The sequence below is a fragment of the Filicampus tigris genome, chromosome 1, assembly GCF_054856515.1.
Source record: "Filicampus tigris isolate MCC_2025a chromosome 1, RoL_Ftig_1.0, whole genome shotgun sequence".
Classification (NCBI taxonomy): Eukaryota; Metazoa; Chordata; class Actinopteri; order Syngnathiformes; family Syngnathidae; genus Filicampus; species Filicampus tigris.
In genome coordinates, this window is record NC_141217.1 from 34,118,684 (window position 1) to 34,140,868 (window position 22,185).

The 22,185-nt window shown below is 42.4% G+C and overlaps 3 protein-coding genes and 1 long non-coding RNA gene across 4 annotated transcripts; 3 read left to right on the forward strand and 1 right to left on the reverse strand.

Moving 5' to 3' along the window:
* Positions 1-155: 155 nt before the first annotated feature.
* creg1 (cellular repressor of E1A-stimulated genes 1) lies at positions 156-5,816 on the forward strand. Its single transcript, XM_086035232.1, has 4 exons — positions 156-514; positions 3,130-3,249; positions 3,337-3,450; positions 4,551-5,816. The coding sequence occupies exons 1-4, from the start codon at positions 233-235 to the stop codon at positions 4,635-4,637; spliced, it is 603 nt and encodes a 200-aa protein (XP_085891358.1). The 5' UTR covers positions 156-232; the 3' UTR covers positions 4,638-5,816.
* A 1,289-nt stretch (positions 5,817-7,105) lies between these two features.
* Positions 7,106-9,605, forward strand: cd247 (CD247 molecule). The gene is made up of 8 exons (XM_086035256.1): positions 7,106-7,468; positions 7,899-7,999; positions 8,071-8,109; positions 8,204-8,266; positions 8,472-8,504; positions 8,582-8,635; positions 9,215-9,244; positions 9,341-9,605. Exons 1-8 carry the CDS (start codon positions 7,417-7,419, stop codon positions 9,404-9,406), a joined length of 438 nt encoding a protein of 145 aa, XP_085891382.1. The 5' UTR covers positions 7,106-7,416; the 3' UTR covers positions 9,407-9,605.
* On the reverse strand, positions 7,794-12,838 carry LOC147153727 (uncharacterized). The gene is made up of 4 exons (XR_015087423.1): positions 12,285-12,838; positions 10,475-10,559; positions 8,121-8,239; positions 7,794-8,008 (listed from the first exon to the last, which is right to left on the reverse strand). It is a non-coding gene; the product is annotated as an uncharacterized LOC147153727 (long non-coding RNA).
* On the forward strand, positions 12,455-19,028 carry dnajc27 (DnaJ (Hsp40) homolog, subfamily C, member 27). The gene is made up of 7 exons (XM_086035243.1): positions 12,455-12,847; positions 14,586-14,668; positions 14,754-14,823; positions 16,636-16,800; positions 16,874-16,996; positions 17,083-17,243; positions 18,571-19,028. The coding sequence occupies exons 1-7, from the start codon at positions 12,761-12,763 to the stop codon at positions 18,701-18,703; spliced, it is 822 nt and encodes a 273-aa protein (XP_085891369.1). The 5' UTR covers positions 12,455-12,760; the 3' UTR covers positions 18,704-19,028.
* Positions 19,029-22,185: the final 3,157 nt, after the last annotated feature.

The following is a 22,185-nucleotide window of genomic DNA, read 5'->3' on the forward strand; positions in this document are numbered from 1 at the left end:
TGTCTTAGTTTGAAACGAGTATAGTATATTTTACTTCGAAAATATGGACAAGATTTTCGATTTGCCTATTGGTTACAGCTCCGTCTTATAATTTGTTTACGGAAGTAATTGCTTTTCTCTATTACTTTGAAAATCTGGACCGGATCATCCGGTTACTCAATAGTTTTTTAATCTTCGCCCTGCGCTTTCTTTGCGTACTTCCCCAACTGGTGTCAGAAATCTACAGCCGACCATGAGAGCGTTCTTGCGGGGTCTCGTCTGCCTGCTTCTCTTCGGCCTCAACGTGGCCTCTTTCCGGGTCCGCGTGCCACCCCACGACCAGGTTGCCCGGGTCGCCCGCTTCGTCGCCCACCAGTGCGACTGGGCCTCCATGGCCACCATAAGCAGCCACAAGCCGGTGGTGGGGCAGCCCTTCTCCAATGTGTTTTCGGTGAGCGACGGGCCACCCGGCTTCAGCTCCGGCGTGCCGTACATGTACTTGACCCGCATGGAGATCTCCGTGCAAGATCTGGAGGTAATTTTTCGATCAAATGTGACACATAAAACGTCAACAATTCATAAGCCTAAGATGCCATGTGCGAGGCTGATGCCATCCGTGTTATTTTTTTACGAAGTTTAAGTTTGTTTTCTTTGTATTCAGGAACAACATTTTTATGAAGTGACAAAGTAACATTTGAATTATTATTATGTACAATCATTCATATGCTAAAATTGCGGGCCTTTGCAAATTCCTGTAGTCTATATTTCTGCACCCAAGGACAGTTTGACACTTTGCTGGAGAATGTCCATCAAGAGTGCGTGTTTTTCTAGAAACCTTATCTTTGACAACACCCCAAACAAGAAATCCGTTGGGGTGAGGTCTGGGGTTCGACTGGCAATTGTTGACCTATTCATGTGTGCTAATTGAATTGTAGGTGTGAAGGTAAATAATAAGCAACTTGATATAATTATTAACCGTATGCCATCTTTTGCACATCTCACCCTGTGATGTAATAATTTATAATTCACGTGATTTATCAAAAATATTAATCTATCCCTTAACCAATTATGTCATTTAAAATTAACAGTTGTCTTCAGTTTCTTAGTCACGGTTTACACTCATATAAATGTGATCCATTTTTGCTTACGTGTGTTTTAGTCTGTCACCAGGTCAACATGTTACATGAATACTTTATGCAACTGTAGAAGTGCCACCATGACTCAGCAGATTATCAGGTGTGCCTCAGCAGTTTTGACATACAGTCACGTGCTGGTGATACAGTCTCGTGACTCAAAATATGGCCTACTGATCAGATTACTTTTTAAAAATTTTATTTTCCTACTGTCAAATATAGGAGGGGTCAAAAGTCAGTCAATTTGTCATGTGATCAAAGTTGTTTAACAAGAGAGCAATAAAGGTGCATCTAGGGTTGCCACGATACTAACAATTCAAACTCGATACCCGGGAAAACACTCCATACTCGATACCATTTCGATACCATGGTGATAAAAAAACTGACAAATAATTTAAAAAAGCATTGAAAATATTTTTATTAACATGAACGAAACTGGCTGTTGGCCATCCTGCCGCCGCCACATTGGCTGTGAGTGCTCTTCTGCAGGGCTGCCACAAACGATTATTTTGCTCGTCGACTAATCACCAACAGTAGTCACGATTATTGAGGCTTCTTTATACTCTCGCGCAAGACGTCCGCAAGAACGTCACTGTGGCAATGCCGCGTGCCGTTTTGCCTTTATACTTGCGCGCAACCCACACTCGTTGTTTTGAAAATGTGTTGCGGTTTCACTCCAAGTCGTGGGGTGTCGCTACGGCTGATACTGACGAGGACACCGCCAGGGCGGAATTTCCTCTGCCTTTTATGGCCAATTCCTCTGCGTGTGTCTGCAAAAGGAAGATGGCCTCAAGCAGTGAAGTTCTCACTACCCCTCCGCTCCTCGTTGAAAAGCGTGGAATTTTGCTTACATGGCTGACAGTCATGTCAAGCCGACCAACAATAAAACAAAAGCCCGCCTGTAACGCTTGTTTTAAAACTACCGTGGCTTGAGGTGGGAACAGCTCCAGTCTGATTTTGAATTGATAAAAAAAACGAAAAATAATTTGAAGTTCAAGATTTTGAATCGAACTAAAAATAATTTGAAGTTCTTTTGTCAGTTTTAATTGTGCAGCTTTTGCTCATTTTAGATTTTTGTCGAGGTACCATTACGGTACCGGTATTGAGGTACTTTCCATTTCCATTTTTTATTTGTTTCCAGCAGAAACGACTTTGTGCAGGTATACTATCGAAATCAAAATGTTGGTATCGTGACAACACTACAGGCAGGTCATGTGTTACTTTGAGTGCTGAGATGTCCAAGTTCATAAACGCAACGCTGTGCGTCGTCGCAAGAGATTGCGTGGTGGCACATGTGCTCTTGCTGTTTGATGTGAAACATGGGTGCACAAAAACTGTGTTTTTGTTTTTAATAAATGTGAGTTCACTGACTAATGCCTCCATAATCCACAATAGACGCTACAAAACAGTATGTTAGCGTACCACACAGGACATGTGTGCGGCATTCCATCAGATGCACACGCTAGCATGTGTGTGCTAACTACAGCTAGCTTCCAGAAACGACTGTCCCAATGTCAGAAATAAAATCAGGCATCAGCCGCAACGTGCTTCCATTTTCGATGCTCATTTGTCACCACCGTGCCTGTATGAAAGGGAGGATGATGACGTCGTCGTGATTAGTCGGCGAACCCCCGGTTGCCGGAGACTGTCTGCCGTATAGGCTGCGCTGCTCGCAAAGAGTGCGCGCGGTGGACGCTGCGGGCACGCGCACCGTAGTACCGACACCATGACATGTTAATATCTTATTTGGATAAGGCGTGTAAGTATCGATACTTTTGACAACACTAGGTGCATCTCAATAAATTTGGATATTGTAGAAAGTAGTACATTTATTGCAGTTAACCAACTGGTTAATTACATATCAGAATTTTATTCTGCCAAATATCGGAATCAGCCTAAAAAAAAAAAATCCACGTTTCACGCGCCTTAATTCAAATATAAGTGATGCACCTTTTTTCAGTTGCGGGTCCAGTTTAAAGCTTGAATGAAGTGATTTGAAAACCTTGTCTTCGTGCAGGTGAACCAGCAAGCGTCGTTGTCCATGTCTCTGGCTCAGACTGACTACTGCCGCCAGCAGGGTTTCGACCCTCAGAGTCCTCTTTGCGCTCACATCATCCTGTCCGGATCCATGCTGGAGGTGTGTCCCCGCAGACACTGCACTTGCACTCACGCTATTGCGGTTCTATTGTCAGACCATTTGCACGCACTTGCTCATCTTCTTCAGGTGAACGGCACAGAGGCAGAGTTTGCAAAGAAAGCCCTCTTCACTCGACACCCCGAGATGATCGGCTGGCCCTCAGACCACGACTGGTTCTTTGCCAAGTTCAACATTACACAGGTAGTTTGGATGGCAATAGCGCATCTGTAAAGTATTGTGCTTTGGTACCGAAGGGTCATTATTCATGTCATGCTGCCAACGGCCCAACCCGAGCTCAAGGGGCACTAAGGCACACATGCAAAAATCATGCTGTCTAATCTGGGCATCGTCCCTGAGTTCCCATCCTGCATATTTAACCGACCCACGAGTTCCCAGTCGGTTCGAGTCAGCCAAACGACGCAGAGAACGGACTTAAACTGTACCACGTCACACGCAGGTGCCGCACTCGCGACACGCGGCTGAGTAAGGAAAAAATAAAACAATGTTGTGTACCTTGCGGTCCTACAGATGCATTGTCATGTGCCCCATATTTTTAGTTAGTTTTTGTTTGATATTTTTTCTTCATCTGAACCACGGCTCAGATTCAGAGAACAGGTCAGCCGTTGTGAGCAGTTGCGATGTCATTTTCAGTCGACAGAAGACAAAATGGCCGCCCCAGAGATGAAAAAACGAGTGCATTTTGCTGATTAACTTGTATTTCACAAACGCAAAATTAATCAGAATGCCGTGTTTCAACTAGTGGGGCTGCTGGGAACATATTCTTGAAAAAAATATGTTTGGGTTGACTTGCGCTTTAAACAAAGAAGAATTTCAGAAATATGACTTGATTATCATAGTGTATTTATGCTTTTTTTCTGGAAAAGTCACTTTTATTCTTAAGAAAAAAAAGGACTATAGTCTCAGAAAAATCTGCCTTTTTGTTCTTGGGAGGAGGGGGGGGGACTTTATTCCTGTTATTACACAATTTTTGTTTCTAAAATCCCTCAGACTTTACTCATAGATTTATTTGATGACAAGTCACAATCATAGTTTTTAATTGGCACAAATCTAAGTTAGGGAGGAGTAATTTGTTGTTTGATTGGTGCCCCAGGTCCCATATGTAGTGTAGGTGTGGACTTTTTTGAATACGAAATAACGGTCCACAAATATTTTGTGAACAGGCGAGCTACGGCTCAAAGACCTCGATTTGAGAATCACTGTACAATTAAAAAAAAAAAAGAAAAAAAAAAGAAAGAAACAACAACATTTTTATCTTTATTGCCATCCCCTCTGTGTTGCAGGTGTGGGTGCTGGATTATTTTGGTGGGGTGAAGACAGTCAGTCCGGATGACTACTACCAAGCCTCTCCAACTAATACGCACAAGTGACGTTCATGGGGGTTTAGTGTGTTGTTTGCAGTGAATCATATTGTGAATTCCTTCCAGTGAAGCCACTGATCTGCTGTTACTCGCGAGTGCCATACATACAGTTGCAGTGTGAGTGTTTGGATTGGCTTGTTGTACTGTAAATATTGAAAGACCGGTGTACAATTGAAACGAGGAGTTGTCAGAGTGGAAAATGATACAGTCACGCGGGGGGCGGAACTACATAGTGGCCAGATGTGGCTTTGGCCACTCCCACTTTTAGGGGAACCTTTTTTACCCGTAACTTTTTTGCCAATTTCACATGAATGCAGTATTCTTAGATCTCTTGATACAGTGCCACAATTCACTTGAAGCGACTGTATATTTAAAGAAGAAATTGAATTGATCTTTGTAAAAATCCAACATTTTCACTAATGTCAATAAAATTCATTACTTTCACGCCATCGCACACAAAAACATTGCAGAGAAGTCATTGTCATTATCACAGCCATTGTTTCAGGAAACAAAATGTATGCATATACCAATCTTGCCCAACGCACTCAATAACACAAGCAGGAACAAACCTATAAGTAAAAAGCACCGTTTGCAATTGTGAAGAATTAAGGAGTTTTTGTCATGATGAGTTTAGATTTGATGATTTAGATTCGATAGGAGCCATCGATCACAGTATGCAAAATGGCGTCGACCGTCGGTGACAGTTAGGCCTGTTACCTAGGGAATCGGTGCACGAGATATAAGTAGACTGTTTGCTAGTGTATAGCAGCATAGCAACAGCAAAGAAAATGACATTATCTAGTATATCAAGCTCGTCAAAATGTTGCTTTTTACTTGATTTTAGTAGACTTGTTCCTTCTTGTATTATGAGTGCGTTGGGCAAAATTCTGTATATGTGTGCATTTTATTTCATGAAACCTGACAGTTGCTATGGTATGATAAACAATGACTTCCCAATTACAGAGGGTGTTGCGTGCATGCTAATGTACACATGCAACACGCTTATGGCCACCCCTCAGTGAAATGTCGCGTCGCCCTGGCCACCTCACTGAAAAATTTCTGCTTACGCTCCTGCAGGCATATTGCCTTCATTTTTCTTTTTCTTTATCAGACCATGTTAATTCTTATTATATTTTGAAAGAGACCATGGACATATTGTTTGTTAATAAAGTTTATGTAATTTAACAATGTCTCCACCTCCTCTGTTTGTAAATGATATCGATATGTTGTTGTGTTACGAGTTACGAAGGTGTTCGCTACATCGATCAGACGGCGCAATCCAACGCTTACCGACGTCCTACGTCCGGTTGGTGTATCTAGGTCTTAAAATCTAAAATAGCATTCAGTACTGTGCAGACCCCGGCTAAAAGTCTAAAAGAAGATTTTACAGCGCGACATTTGTGTTTGTCTGACCGCAACTTTTTTGTCTGACAAAAAAAAAACAAGGCAATAGATGGCAAGAAATTACCGGCTTATCTGTTTTTTTGGGTTTGGTCACATGACATTGTCACGTTCGCAATACGAGCCCGAGGGCACTTTGACATCAATTTCATTCGACAGCAAAAGGGCGTGAGGTATATTTTAATATAGAATAATGCAGTTAGACTTCAGTTACGCCTGTGTTAAGTGAGAAGTGGGCACGCGTGAGATCTTAAGGGATCAGCAGGACACGGGTCTGCTAAGGCGGAGACAGGATGTCATCAGGTAGGGGACATCTGGGTAAGATCTCCTTTGTTTTTCCTAATTCAAGTTGAATAGTCTTAAGGTAATCAAACTTAGGGGGTGTTAGGAGTAGCAAACTTTGTGGCACCTCTCTGTCTGGGGCATCCGAGGGGGTTAGGCACCTCCCTGCCCAGAGGGTCTGGAAGGTGTTAGGCCGGAAATAGACAAAGGAATTAACGATTCAAGGGCACCCAATGCATATGTAACAATCAAGTTTGAATATTCATCCTGCTCCCCATAAGAAGAGAGACACGAGACGGATTAATCTCTTACATTTTTGCAAAGATTTTTGACTTGGTCTTAGTGTTCTTACTCATTGCTTATTGGATAAGAGTTTTCTGAAAATTTTAAGTCTTCTCATCATTATTTGTCTATAGCAGAGAGAAGCGTCTTGAAGGTTAATCTTATTTTTGCTCATTTTCACAACCGTAACATTGATTTTCTAATGAAAGTACAGTATATCAAGTTTTTGTTGCGCCTGGATTCGAGTATCCAACGGAGGTATGGTCCCCTTATTTAAAACAAGACAATGAATTAATTGAGAGAGTAATACTCACTCGTAGACTGCCAGGCTTTTCCGGGTACTTGATATTAGCAACGTTTAGCAAACTTTAACCGTCAGTCTAATTCATCGTCGCGTTATGTCTGATCTGATTATGGTCTACAAGATTATTAATGGTCTAGTGCAGGGGTCCCCAACCACCGGGCCACTTTGGACCGGGCCGAGGTCCGCGGAGGGAGAAAAAGGCAGAGCTTTAAGCGGCGCTGTACACTGTTGCTGTTGGGAGTGTGGGAGTTGTTCAAATGAATGGATATGGTTAGATACATAATAATGTATACATAATAATTAATACATAAAAGCAAGCTTCAGCAATTAACTGAATGAGTTCAATTTGGAGTAATGTCAATCTTTGGTAATCTCAAAGCCTCTCACCGTTGCAATTCAACATTTGACAGTGTGTGATTCGACGTGGGCGCAACGTCACCCGACAACAGTAGCTCCTCGCCACTTCCTGTCCCACTTCGCAGCCCAAGACGTCGTTTGAGAAACTCCAAGCAGTTCGGGATGGCGTTCTGGTGGACATCAGGTTTGCTCGTGTTGGCGGTCCAGCCTGCAGGTAAAAAAACTTCCTCAAATCATCAGCGTCAAATTGTTTTTATTTGGTGCTCTGTTGTCATTTGAAGCACACAGGAAGTGCTTCAGATGATTCTCTTCATGGGTTTAAAAAAAAAGAAAAAAAAAGAGAAACCCAACTTCATTTGAACAATTCTGTACACATTTTAAACTTTGGCTTTGCATCTTGAAGACAGTCCTAACTGATTTAGTGTAATTGTTTAAACTAATCATCAAACCATCAGATGGTTTGTTTGAGGCAACCAACCAGGAAGCGACTTTGTGGTTTTTACTCTAAGACTTCGGCTGCTCGGGGAACATACCTTCCCCTTAAAGTAGACCAACTCCTTTGCTCAGACAGAAGAATGGAGGCAAATTGGCAAATGCGCGCATTTATTGGCAGGCATTGTTGTTGACCACAACTTCATCCGCAGATGCCATGATGACGCTGTACGACCCCAAGCTGTGCTACATCCTGGATGGCTTCCTTGGTCTGTATGGCCTGGTCATCACTGCCATGTTCATCAAGGAGAAGGTCAGTCTGCTGATTGCACAACCCACACACAATCTACTCCAACCATGTCACCTCTAGTCGTCTCTGCGCAGTTCTTCAGAACGAAGGCGGCGGCGGACGGTGGTTACACGGTGAGACTCACAAGCATTAGCGGAGCGTCTCAGCGCTCTCCTGTCGCCATTTTGATTCGTAACAATGTCGGCGCTGTCTCGTTCACTCCATCAGGGTGGAAGAGGCCAAAGGGTCGATGGCGACTTGCAGCTGAAAGGAGACCCGGAGAGAGGACGTGTAAGTATCCAGGAGAAAGTCATCCGAGGAATATTGTTGAGAGTGACAAAAAGCATATCTGGAAATGGAATCTGAAGATCTCAAGATCTGTCAAATGTTCAACGTGAAGGAATGCAAAAACCCTTGAAACTAAAGAACTCAACTTACCAGTGAGCTAATAGTGTATTTGTTTTTAACAATGTTCTCCCTTAAATCTGTCCCACAGAACCGCTGGAAGAATGTTAATGCGATCTACACGGTACTAGTATGTCTGAGTTAAGTTTGTCGTTTGAGAACAAAACAAAACAGTGTGTGTCTGCACATGCTCTGTTTCAGGACTTGAACGAAAGAACAGAAGACGAGTACAAGGAACTTCCTGGAAAAAGAGAAGTACGTGTCGGCTTCATTGTTTCAGTCTCGTTCGTGGCAGTCTATGCATCATTCCTTCTTTACATTTTGAATTGGCAACGAAATGATCCGTTTTTAAAATCTAACGCTAAAAATGACCAAAAAGCCGGATTTTTCATAAAGTCATGTCTCGAGGAGATACTCGGGCCTTGACTTACAAGATAGTCAAAATACGATTTGGCTTTGTGATACAAGCAACAAATCGGAGATTGCAGCCAACTTGACTGCATCAGGCCACCATCAAGTCACATTGGCGGTTTCCTTGCAGTGGCAGGCCAATATCAGTTTGGTGCTGCTTATATACCATTAGGCCAGTTTGCCAAACTGCCACAGGATAAGAACACGCAAGGACAAAACATAAGTGTAGTTGCGGTTTGCACTTTACTGCAGGTATAGGGAGCAAACATGACTTTTTATTACTAGATATTAGGATTATTTTTGTGTTTGATTAAAAAAAAAAAAACAATCAGTAATTTTGAGCGGATGTCACAGTTGTTTCAGATTAATGTCAGTGTGTGATTTCAATGAACTGACCGTTCACATTCATTTGTTGCTTCCCAGCGACCCAGAGCAAAAGATCAGGTCTACCAGGTGAGTGCAATCTCAATTTCAGGAAATACATGTCATTATCATCGTAACTTCCACCACGCTCACATGGAAATATCACTTTTGAAATGTGACTTTCAGGGTCTCAGCAGAGCAACCAGAGACACCTACGATGCCCTCCAGATGCAGCCGTTTCCAAGCCGCTAGAATTATGTTGTGCACGGTGCTCTTTTCCATGTGTAATCAATCAATCTCTACTGTTTTATAGAGTAATACATAGGATTCATTTTATTATGAAATACAAACATTGGCGTTATTTCTGTTGAATCTTATTTTCTTCCAATATGTATACATAAAAACAGTGTAACGTGTAAATACATGTATTTCTTTTGGACTACAACAATAATGCAATTTGTTATTTTTGCCTTCTTCATAGGAGCTTCATCAAAGAAGGACAACTTGGGCTTTCTGTGGGTTTCTATTAAGTCATTGTACGGTACTCCTTCAGTTTGTAGGGGTGGTGGCACAACATTTCATTAAAGTGACGGTGGGGCCGGATGGCCATGTTTTCACTAACAAGTTCATTTTATATATTTTTGGATCAGGAAAATGAAAAGAGTTGCCATTTTATATTTTAGCCATTCATTTTGGAGAAATTAGGAAATAAGTAACTCCATGAATAACGCCTTTCGTTAATTAGGCCAGTGGCCGCGCCCCCTACCGTTCTATCCTTGTTCGGCCGGAATAACGGGAGGAACCGATTCCAAACTCTCCATTGGAAATCATTGTACTTTCATTGCTTATAACCTTCAAAAACTGTGATCAATTGGCATCAAAATGTATGTGGACATCCCTACTAATGACCACTTTAACATATCAAAAGGATTAACCTCTCCGTGGCTGATTTATATGAGAATGAGGAAATGTGGAAGTGAGCAGAGCTACATAAATTTATAATGGGATGAGCGCACACTGCTTATTTGCTAAAAAAAACAACAAAACAACAAAAAAACACTGCTTGGTTGCTGCTCACGGTTAGGACAGGCGAGGCATTAAACACCAGTCAGGATATTTACAGAGACTGAAGTGGGAATGAGTAGACGTGCACATTTATTTGGATGAGGAATGGCCCCAGTTTTTCGACCTACAACACGCCGTCCAATTTGGAACGTAACAGCCGAAATGGCACGTTCCAATGCGGCCACACTCGGCTGTGCAGTCAGCCTCGCTGGAACTTTTTGTTCGCTGAACATTGCTTGTTCGAAGAGGGCTTACCTCTCTCTTACGCCGCTTCACTCGGGCAGAAGGTGGCGGCTGCAAGCAGTGTCGGACACTGCACGCGACTGCTTGGGAGGCAACCCTGCGACATGAAGACACAGGCTTATGTTCACCTCCACAGGCTGGACAGTAAGGAGCTAATGTTGTTGTGCTAACGCCTTTTGTTTTAACGGCCTGAAGCTAGTTGTTGCTATTAGCTATACTGTTATCCTTCTGTTAGCTGGGGAGAGGAGGGAAAGGGGGGGATAAAGATCCATGCTTGCCTGATTGCTTGGCCACTGCCAGTCACCGTCTGCCTCTCGAGAGTTGACACGAGTTTAGCGTCGCTAAATGTCAGAAATATAACCATTCGGGGGTTCGTGTGCACATTCATGCTTTTGTCCACTTCAGCCTGTGTAAGTGGAGGAGTGATCGCCACGGTATTTTTGAATTTGTGGAGTTGATCATGATGAGCTCACGTTTGATGTCAATAAATCCAAACTATTGTGCAGAACACTTTTATCCTTTCACAGGTTGAAGTGGACAAGAGTAGCAATGTGCATTTGCATTTTGGTGGCGATCGGTCGCCGTTTTAGACAACCGAACCGACAAAGCGAGCAATATTTACCATTGCTTGCCTCCCTCCCGTGACGTAGACAGCTGAGACCGAAAACATAACATGAGCCTCGCCCCAAAAAGGGGGCGGGGTAATTTGTTGTAAATACAATCACAAAAAAGTCCTTGAATCACAACAGAGTCTTTTGGGGGGGGGGCACTTTAGTACTGATGTCATTTTTACATGCAAACCTATTATATAAGTGCCAATGGTAATATCACGCAAGTGTCACTTTAAGGAGTGGCCATGAGCATGCATACATGTACCATGCACATACATCTTTTACTCATGTACATTCACATACTCTGTAACTGAGAAGTCATTGTCTATCAAACCATCCACAGTCAGGGTTTCATGAAATAAAATGCCCTTCCCCATCCATCAGCCCATCCTGCACCTGCAAGGGAGTTCATTTCAGAAGAAACAAAACCAATCAAAGACCAAAAATCGGACATCGGCCAACTGGGAGGAGCAACAGACTGGAAGTTGGTAGCAGATGCGAACCACAGGCTCCGCTCCCCATCTGAGATCACGACAACAAATCTCAGGCCAGACCTCATGCTCTGGTCCTCCTCACTTCACTCCGCTTGTATCATAGAACTCACAGTTCCCTGGGAGTCTGCTGTTGAGGAGGCCTTCGAACGCAAGAGCCTTAAGTGCGCCGAGCTGGCAGGTGATGCTGAGCAATGCGGATGGAAAGCCAGTGTTTGCCCAGTGGAAGTTGGCTGGAGAGGCTTTGTGGGCAAGTCGACCATCAGGCCACTTAAGGACTGCGGCCAAGCCCATCGCCAAACCATAAAAGCCCTCTCAGGCACAGCAGAGGAAACGAGTCGGTGACTCTGGTTGAAGAGGCGAGACCCCTCCCTGGCCCCCAAAGTCACAACAGCACACGGGAGTTGAAAGCGGAGGGGGTCGCACCTGGGACGCCAGATGTTGCCGATGAGCCCCCTGGAGGTGTTGTGGGTCTATCAACGAAACACAGAGGAAAGAGGGTGCCCACCTGATGACCTCAATGAAGCTTACAACCCTCTGGCAGAGTAGCAAGGGGTCGAAGAATACTGCATCCATGTGAAAATGGCAGAAAGCTCACAGATATCACAATTACAAATTCCCTAGGTGTGGGAGTGGCCAGAGGGGTGTCATAGCTCGTAGCATCGCCCGCGCATATGTGCAGCCTAAACAAGTAAAGACTACATCTTACCGCTAACTTACTTTCTCAACTTAGGCTTCGAGCTTTTGGAGAAATGGATCACCTTGACAAGCCCGCAAAGACTGCAGGTGTTCATGTGGCTGCCTGACCCTATTTGATTGGTGAAGTGGAATCAAACGTCACTAGTGAGTGGCACGGTTGATCATAATGTCGGCTATTATTGTGAAAAGAACGAGCGGAAGTAACATCTCCTACGACAGCGGCTAACGGTTATTTGGATGTAGGCTATGGCACTCGGAAGTCCGTTCGTTGTGTTTATGCTGCCTTTTACGACAGATTGTCAAATCATGTCACTCGTGTCCAACTTAATTATAATTACATATAATAAATAATGCAAAGGTAGTTGTATCGTAGATTCAGTCGCGCATTCATGGATCGTGCCAAGTGCCACCGTTAGCCGTTAGCCAGACTAGTGTGTTGTTACATCGTCCTTCTGATTGCTTCCTTACAAAGTTTCAGTTTTCAAGGATTAAAAAAAATGGATACGAACGTGCCGAAGAGACGCGACAACAAGAAGCCACTCCGCGTGAAAGTAATAAGCCTCGGCAACGCTGAAGTCGGGAAGGTAAGTTCATAACGGAAATACAGTGATCCCTCATTCATCGCGGTTAATGGGGGGACAGAACCCGGCGCGATAGTTGAAAAACCGCGAAGTAGCGTCGGACTTATTATTATTCTTATGATTATTATTATTGTTTTATATGATATTTATTGTACAGTTTTATTTTGGGGGGGATTTGCGCCTCTGTTACAAACCCCAACATGGTTCCCACACTTCTAAATACTTGTTAAACAATCAGTTTAACTTTAAAAATGCAAAATGAATAATAAATACCAAGCCGCAGGCTGTGATCAGAATTTAGCTTCGACCACGGCAGCTGACGATCACGACGGAACGTTCGCTAAAAACGACGTTAAAGTTTTCATTTTTATCATAAAATTGACTTACCTTAACTAGAATGCCATAGTGTAATTTATCCAATCCTGCACTTTAAAACGATTGTCGTCGTCGTGAAAAGTGAAAGTAAAAACGTCCGCTGCTTCTTCTTCTTCTTCTTCTTAGCTTTGTTGCCTCCTACTTCATTTAAAAACGAAGAAGAGCATGGCCACCGGAGGGGGATGCATTAACTTTCTCTTTGCACAATAAAATCAATAAAGTCCTTTGGATAAAATGCAACGCGGGATTGTAGTTAAGGTAAGCTGTTTTAAGACAACCTAAGACAAAGCTAACAAACACTTTCGCACTTTATTTGGCGAAGTCTAAGTCGTCTGTGCCGCTGGCCGGCCGGGAGCTGCGCTGCGCTCACGACATAAACACAGTACTGTACTGTACTGTACTATCTGATTTTTACAAAACTTTATTAGAGCAAACATATCATTACAAAAACGGAGGAGAAAGTATCCGTCTTGACTGATTAAATCAATGGCACATTTGAATAGTGGACGAGACTAAGCGAGAGGCTGCAATGATGCGCACCGAGTCAGCTATAGTACACAGTGGAAAAAGTAAATCCATTTGTGCCCTCGTTGGTCGAGCTCGCGCTGGGAACCAGTCACCGTCTTTTATGCGTGCCTGCGTGTATTTACAAAGCCTCAGAGTCAACTCATATCTTTGAAACAATGCGTCTTTCTGCAATATAGCTGCCGATATGGCTGTGTTGTTTCATTTTTAATGTGTTATGAATGCGAAAGTTGAAGCGCGAAATAGCGAGGGATCACTGTAATCAACATTTTAGTAACGTCGCATCGTGATGTAATTAAACGTGTAGTTTACAGTATGTAGCTACGGGTAATTTGACGACGTATGATTTGCATGTGATCAATTCCCAATTTCTTTTCTGTCCCCCAAAAAGCCACCCATTTAGTTTAGTCCGATAGGCGGGTTGTTATGCGTGTGAGCGCTTGGCCGTGAGTTGTGGCTAAAAACAGCTCTTTGCAAGTACAGTTTTCTCATTTTGCATTTTATTTTTGGCTGTTTTCCCATTCAATAAATGGCAAAATATGCATGGACAAAATCATGAAAAAATGCATGTCCAGAGCCTGATTTACAATACACTAACTAGAGCTTCCTGTAATTGTGTACTTTTATTTGTGAAAATAAAAGTTCAAATTGTAGTCCTTTTTAATGAACTTCCACTGTTCTACATTTTGATGTCAGTTGGAATTTAATTATTTGTTCATTTAAACAACATCTTTGCATGTGATAGCAAATGCATGTATTGTTTGTCTAACAATGTTATTTTCGAGCGCGAAATGGATTTACGGCAGATGTACTGTAATTGCGTTTTCATTTCTCCCTGCAGAGTTGCATCATTAAACGTTATTGTGAGAAGAGGTTTGTTCCCAAGTATTTGGCCACCATTGGAATTGACTATGGGGTCACCAAGTAAGTGTGTTCACTTTTGTTGCTGTGTACAGTTTAGCATTTGTATGTATCTGTCATGTAACCTGATGAAAGCATGTTTTGCCAGGGTGCAGGTTCGCGACAGAGAAATCAAAGTCAATATCTTCGACATGGCTGGCCATCCATTCTTCTATGAAGTGAGTCTGAAAAAGTTCATCTTTTAATGTTTTTTTTTTTTTCAAACAGTAACCGTATCCGGAGATATGGACCGAGCCCTGCTGGAAGTAGCGCAAAACCGCGAGTAATTGACAGCCACCCTAAAAATGTTTCTAATTGCTTATATTAAATCATTCACTACTATGGACATCAACTGGAATCCAAGTGTTCACTGATATTGACATCTAGCGACATAAAGTATGTTTTCATTAACTGGCAGATGTGGAGAAGGATCCCAGCTTGTTTGTGAATATCAAGTTTGTAAACTGTAATGACAAACATTTGCCTCTAGATGGCGGCATTGCAGGCTTTGGATTTGCAATGGGCACAGGCTTTGAGTAGAAATACATTAGAGGGTATATTTTGGTTTGTCCTGTCAATTATCAGGGAGAGAAAGGCCAACACGTTGAAAGTAGGTCAAGTTTAATCACCTTACGCTCAAACAACATGCATGCATTATGTATGATATAAACAGTGTATGTGTCACAATGGATAGAAGACAATGTGCGTCGCAAACATGGAAAAAAAGATGAGGCCGTTATCTGTATCAATGATGAATTACATGTAAAAAAAAAAAAAAAAAAAGTCACTGACGTTCAACTCGAACCATGCGAACCAGTGAGTCAGTTGTATATCTGTAAAAAAATTACCATATTTTACGGACCACGAGACACACCATATATTACTAGGCACAATATCAATGAACGGATCTATTTAAAAAAATAAATAAATAAAAAAAAATATATATATATATATATGAAGCATTGTATGTTAAATAGTTTTTTTCGAATCGTACCAAATGTTTATTTGTTAGATTTAGCGCTATCATGCTAGGTTCAGACCAGCCATGAAATATGGGGTAGCGCCACGTGTTGCTTGCGTTTGTTCGCCGTGCGACTACACGGGGGTTGCTTTCAAGCTGAGGAGGATCGGATCCTGCGACAAACGAAAATAACACGTTTGAATGTTGCTAGTCAGTCTGGTGACCGGTTGTGTGTTATTACTTTGGCTAATGCTAAATGCTATCTTGGTTGACAGTTCAATAGCTGTAAACGAGTCGATGATTTCACCATTATCCAACAAAGCTGCATTTGAGTATCTGCGTATGTATATACAGTATGTATGTACTGTATGTAGCAAATTTAACGATTCTTGTAGAATCAGAATCATAGTCCCGCTTCCACTCAATTCCCGACTATTGATGCCCAACCTTAGTCTTAAAAGATGAATTAAAATGCTCTAAAACGGCTGTCAATTTAGTGAACTCTGCTCTGAAAACGGCTGGCAGCCAGTGATTGAATTAATCAATTATCTCATAAATATACCAAAAAATGTGATCCCAAAGCATTTTATTATAATTTCAAACACGTCTTAAAATATTACTTTTGAAATAAACAGCATAGGCAGTGCTTGTGTACATGTACACTCCATGAACCTAAATGCCTCTGTAACTTCCACTAACAACCCGGGCTAAACGTAGCTCCTCCCTGACATTAAAAGATGTTAGTCGCACAGTTGAGATATGTATCGCTTCAACACACTTCATTGACACCAAGTCCTACTCTCGGGTTAGGCACGGCTTTGGCACCATCGTATGGCATTTTAGAGTGCTATAGAAAGAGCACAAAACCACCATTAGCCGGGGTTTTGAGTGAATAGCTCCACAGAAAGAAATCCGAAAAGGCGAATTGGTAGTTGGCGAACTGCAAATAGGTGTGGGTTTACTGTCGTCAACGTGGCGCAAACACACCAGCAGGGGGTGCTCTCATATAAAGCCATCTCTTCCTCCGCAGGTGCGGAATGAATTCTACAAGGACAGTCAAGGCGTACTGCTGGTGTACGATGTCGGTCTTCGGGACAGTTTTGACGCCCTGGATAGCTGGCTGGGCGAAATGAAACAGGAAATGGGCTCTCAGGCCAACATGGACAGCATCGTGTTCGTAGTCTGTGCCAACAAGGTCTGACTTTTCCCCCTCGGGCTGATTCGCGATGAACTCCCCAAATCTGGAAGTGACCCGATTGTGTCCGCAGGTGGACCTGTTGAAACGGCGGGTGGTGGACGAGGGGGAGGGGCGTCTGTGGGCTGAGTCTCGGGGGTTTCATTACTTTGAGACATCGGCGCAAAGTGGAGAGGGTATCAATGAGATGTTCCAGGTAGGAAAACGTACTGGAGCCTCACCTGGCTCTGAACCGGAATGTAGACTCAGTCTGTGGTGTTTTTTTTTTTTTTTTGTTTCCAGGCATTCTTCTCCTCCATCACCGACATGTGTGAAAATGGCGGGAAGCGTCCCGTGTCAGAGGTCAGCGTAGGCTTCACCAAAGAGCAAGCGGACACTATCAGACGTATAAGAAACAGCAAGGACTCCTGGGATATGCTGGGGGTCAAACCTGGTGCCACACGGTGAGTGGAACAGCCACGGCCAAATAGACATGAGTTTCTCAAATGTCTTCAAAGAGACGCAATATGTGATTTTTTTGTTGTTGTTGTTGTTGTTGTTATTTTTCTACAATTTAAAACATTTCCCAGGTATGTCTGTGACTTGATTTTTGTCAAAATACCCCAACAATCAAGTACCCTTTCACCCCGTTTTTAAGATAAACTAGGTTAGGCCGCCAAGATTAGTCAACTAATCACGACTACGTTGACGATCAAAATTATTGGCTTTTAATTTATAGGGGCCATATCATGCTAAATGAACTTTTTTTTTTTTAAGCTTTTAGCCATGTTAAAAGTCTAATTCTTCACTACAAACACCCCCAAAGTGTTGTTTTCCTCCATTCACCCATCTCAAGAAAATGACTGGGTCCTCACGTTTGAATGTCACAAAGTCAGGAGGCACACACCCGTACCACCCGTGCAGACTAAAAACATGCCCAGTTGCCCGCTTTCTCGAGCAGCCAGCAAGACGTCTTGCCTGGCAAGCGTATCCGGAGAAAGAGGCGCTATTGAGCGGTCCCCTCGGCCGAGGCGCCGACCTCCCTAGCGACAGACCTTTTAGCAGCTTGTTTGTCCGATCATCATATCTCAGAGGACTGCCATTCCTAAGTACTGATCACATATTTAACAAACCCGACTAACTCACATGTGCTGTTTTAGTCGGCCAAAATTTGTTTAAAATCTCACTTATTAAATATACTTACTGTGCTCAAAAGCACTGTGCTGTCTGACGAAAAGCATACAACTCAAAACAGGAAGTCACAGAGCGTGTGTTATAATAGTTAGCAGAAGTATGTGTACGTCATCAATGAAACGCAGTACAACAACGATCGCGGAAATACATCGAGGATGATGAAGTTATCATGTGAACAGCCACTAACAGCTGATGCGGCATTCTGTAGAGTTGGCATTCACAAAAGCAAACGTTGCCGCTTCAAAGCCACTGTTCTGCTTGATATGTTTTCACACAAAAAGCTGTTTTTCCCCGGCTTAAGTGAGAAGCGTCTGAATTTCGTAAACCTTAGCTATGTTCTACTGCTGATGACTCATGAATGGAAAATAGGTCCAGCTTTTTTTTTCCTGGTGAAAGAAGAGAGCGTCTTTCGTTTGTTAATAAATTCGATGTACGAATGGAGCCCAATATTTTGTGGGTCTTGAAAAATCTGTCAAAATGCTCTAAACTGGCTGGCACTTTAGGGGTTGTCTGATTTCTGAAAATTCTGGCATTGGATGAGTTGGACAAATCGGTCCCCCCCCCCCCCCCCCTTCCTTCCTACATGCTTGTTTCCAGGGAGGAGGTCAACAAGGCATACAGGAAGCTGGCGGTACTATTGCACCCGGACAAATGTGTGGCCCCCGGGAGTGAAGATGCGTTCAAGGCAGTGGTGAACGCTCGCACCTCACTGCTGAAGAACATCAAATAACGGCAGCTCACATAAAACTTTCAGTCTCGCAGTTGTGTATTTATCAGCACTTTGTGTTCAACCTCTTCGGTGCCATGTTATTCTCTGCCAAACCCGTTTCATCACGTCTCCGAACGCATGCATTTATTTAACATGAAATCATCTTACTATGTTACAGCGGAAGTCAACCCAAACATATTTTTTTTCAAAAATACGTTCCCAGCGGGCCCACTAGTTGAAACACGGCATTCTGATTAATTTTGCGTTTGTGGAATATAAGTTAAGCAGCAAAATGCACTGGTTTTTAGCCATCTCTGGAGACGGCCATTTTGTCTTCTGGCGACTGAAAATGACATCACAACTGCTCACAACGACCAATCACGGCTGACCTGGTTTCTGAATCTGAGCCGCGATTGGTCGTTGTGAGCAGTTGTGATGTCATTTTTAGTTGACAGAAGACAAAATGGCCGCCCCCAGAGATGGCTAAAAACGAGTGGATTAACACTTATTCCACAAACGGAATATTAATCAGACTGCCTAATTTCAATTAGTGTGCTTGCACAGAACACATTCTTGAAAAAAAAATGTTTTTGTTGACTTCCGCTTTAAGTAGGATTGATAATGACATTGAATTTTTTATTTTATTTATTTTTTTTACAAACAAGACATTTGTCATTTGTTTTTGCGCTTTTAGCATGTTTGTGAGCATGGTGCCGCAAGTTGTCAGCAAAACAGGTCAAAGTTCAGTGTTAAACTTGATCCGGTCTAAATGTCAGTCAGGTAACAGACACGTGAAGGTCATTTGTGTTCAATTATCATTTATTATATTACTTGGATTAAACTCTACCTCTGAAATGAGTGAATTCCGGTTAAGGTAAATGCGTTAGCTAGCTTTGCTAATCATGCATGTTTGTATTTAAAGGAAAAATTATTGTGTATTTTTTTTCACAATTTAAAACAATTCACAGGTGTCTTAATAACATGCCTGCATGTGACATGCTTTCATCAAAGTAAGACGATACAATTATGAAGCAGCTTTTCTTTCAGGGTCTATTGTGTCGTATGAAATTGAGTGACGACTCACCCCACTCGCTCTACCAATGGCAAGTGCAGCTTTTGTGACCATATCCAGGGGACAGAGTTATTGGGTTAAAACAAGACAAATGGCTTTTACTTGCCTTGTCAGAATGGAAAAATATAAAAGATAACACAACAGGTTTCACTTAGAGTGGGTACGGAAAGTATTCAGACCCCTTGAAAATTTTCACTGTTCCGTGTCATTGCAGCCATTTGCCAAAATCAAAAAAGTTCATTTTATTTCTTAATAATGTACACTCAGCACCCCACCTTGGCAGATTTTTTTTTAGACATTTTTGCAAATTTATTTAAAAAGAAAAACAAATATCGTATGGTCATAAGTATTCAGACCCTGACACATTTTATTGAGTAGACGCATGCTTTTGAGCTAGTACAGCCATAAGTCTTCTTGGGAACGATGCAACACGTTTTTCACACCTGGATTTGGGGATCCTTTGCCATTCTTCCTTGCAGATCCTCTCCAGTTCTGTCAGGTTGGATGGTGAACGTTGGTGGGCAGCCATTTTCAGGTCTCTCCAGAGATGTTCAATTGGGTTTAGGTCAGGGCTCTGGCTGGGCCAGTCAAGAACGGGCACAGAGTTGTTCTGAAGCAACTCCTTTGTTATTTTAGCTTGTGTACTTCAGGTCATTGTCCTGTTGAAAGGTGAACCTGTGGTCCTGAGCACTCTGGAAGAGGTTTTCCTCCAGCATATCTGTTCTTGGCCGCATTCATCTTTCCTTCAATAGCAACTAGTAGTCCTGTCCCTGCAGCTGAAAAACACCCCCACAACATGATGCTCCCAACCACCACGTTTCACTGTAGGGATTGTATTGGGCAGGTGATGAGCAGTGCCTGGTTTTCTCAGCACATACCGGGTACCTAGAATTAACACCAAAAAGTTCAACCTTGGTCTCATCAGAGCAAAGAATCTTTCTCATGGTCTGGGAGTCCTTCGTGTGTTTTTTGGCAAACTCTATGCAGGTTTTCATGTATTTTACACCGAGGAGAGGCTTGCGTCGGGCCATTCTGCCATAAAGCCCCGACTGGCGGTGGACTGCAGTGATAGTTGACTTTCTTTCTCCCAACTCCCTACAGCATCTCTGGAGCTCAGCCACAGTGATCTTTGGGTTCTTCTTTACCGCTCTCACTCACCAAGGCTCTTCTCTCACGATTGCTCAGTTTGGCCAGACAACCAGGTCTAGGAAGATTTGTGGTCGTCCCAAACGTCTTCCATTCAAGGATTATGGAGGCTACTGTGCTCTTAGGAACCTTGAGTGCTGCAGAAATTCTTTTGTAACCTTGGCCAGATCTGTGCCTTGCCACAATTCTGTCTCTGATCTCCTTGAGCATTTCCTTTAACCTCATGATTCTCATTTTTTCTGACATGCACTGTGAGCTGTAAGGTCTTATGTAGACAGGTGTGGGCCTTTCCTAATCAAGTCCAATCAGTTTAATTAAACACAGCTGGACTCCAATGAAGGAGCAGAACCATCTCAAGGAGGATCAGAAGAAACGGCAAGCATGTGAGTTAAATAGGAAGGCCGCTGTAAAGGGTCTGAATACTTATGACCATATGATATTTCAGTTTTTCTTTTTTCATAAAATTTGCAAAAATTTCTACATTTCTGTTTTTTGTCCTGTCAAGATGGGGTGCTGAGCGTACATTATTGAAAAATAAAATGATTTTTTTCCAAACACGATGTGAGTACTGAGCACAGTTAATTAGTGTAAACTAGCTGCTCTGTTATGACAAAATTCTGAACAGCTGGCTCACAGACACATTTTCAGAAAGACGCAACTCCCAACAGATTTACACGTCTTGTGCATTGTCTCCGTGCATTTGTCAACAATGACACTTCAGATGGGAGCTACAAAAGTTGTCGTGTTTTATATTTTTACAAATGTATCTAGTTAAAATAAATATATATATATTTAATTTCAACGATGGTCCGCATCATCACAAGTGTTTCTCTTAAATGAAGTTAAAATCTGATATGATTGAAAACACAGTAGGGAAACTTTAAGTACAATATTGATGAAAGGGTGTAATTTATCAAATAATTATATTAACAGTCATCTTTTATTCATCCTGAAAAAAAATAATTAGAACTTGGCAAATTGTTATGTACAAATTGTTCAAATGTATTTGTGTCGTTGTATATCTGTGAACAATGCATGACTGTGAATTTATGTCGGCATCATGTGAATATGATTTGATGTACAAATGTTTTTTTTATATATGTCCTATTTGAATGAAAACAATAAAAGCTTTGAATGTCAAGAGAAGAATGGATGTTTTGATTTTGAGGACAAATATAATCAGCTTGCCGGTAGTCATTGGCTTTTTACAAGCATGCGGCAAAATGTTTACTTGACTGGCTGTTGTTCATCAAAGTCAGGGGTGCCCAAGTCCATACCGCGAGAA

Bases quoted from the DNA above. Each gene is read 5' to 3' on its own strand.
- dnajc27 (XM_086035243.1), top strand. From the start codon at position 12,761: ATGGATACGAACGTGCCGAAGAGACGCGACAACAAGAAGCCACTCCGC. The intron at 12,848-14,585 runs GTAAGTTCATAA...TTCTCCCTGCAG, and splicing joins GCAACGCTGAAGTCGGGAAG to AGTTGCATCATTAAACGTTA. The intron at 14,824-16,635 runs GTGAGTCTGAAA...CTTCCTCCGCAG, and splicing joins GCCATCCATTCTTCTATGAA to GTGCGGAATGAATTCTACAA.
- cd247 (XM_086035256.1), top strand. From the start codon at position 7,417: ATGGCGTTCTGGTGGACATCAGGTTTGCTCGTGTTGGCGGTCCAGCCT. The intron at 8,110-8,203 runs GTGAGACTCACA...TCACTCCATCAG, and splicing joins CGGCGGACGGTGGTTACACG to GGTGGAAGAGGCCAAAGGGT. The intron at 8,636-9,214 runs GTACGTGTCGGC...GTTGCTTCCCAG, and splicing joins AACTTCCTGGAAAAAGAGAA to CGACCCAGAGCAAAAGATCA.
- creg1 (XM_086035232.1), top strand. From the start codon at position 233: ATGAGAGCGTTCTTGCGGGGTCTCGTCTGCCTGCTTCTCTTCGGCCTC. The intron at 3,250-3,336 runs GTGTGTCCCCGC...CATCTTCTTCAG, and splicing joins TGTCCGGATCCATGCTGGAG to GTGAACGGCACAGAGGCAGA. The intron at 3,451-4,550 runs GTAGTTTGGATG...TCTGTGTTGCAG, and splicing joins CCAAGTTCAACATTACACAG to GTGTGGGTGCTGGATTATTT.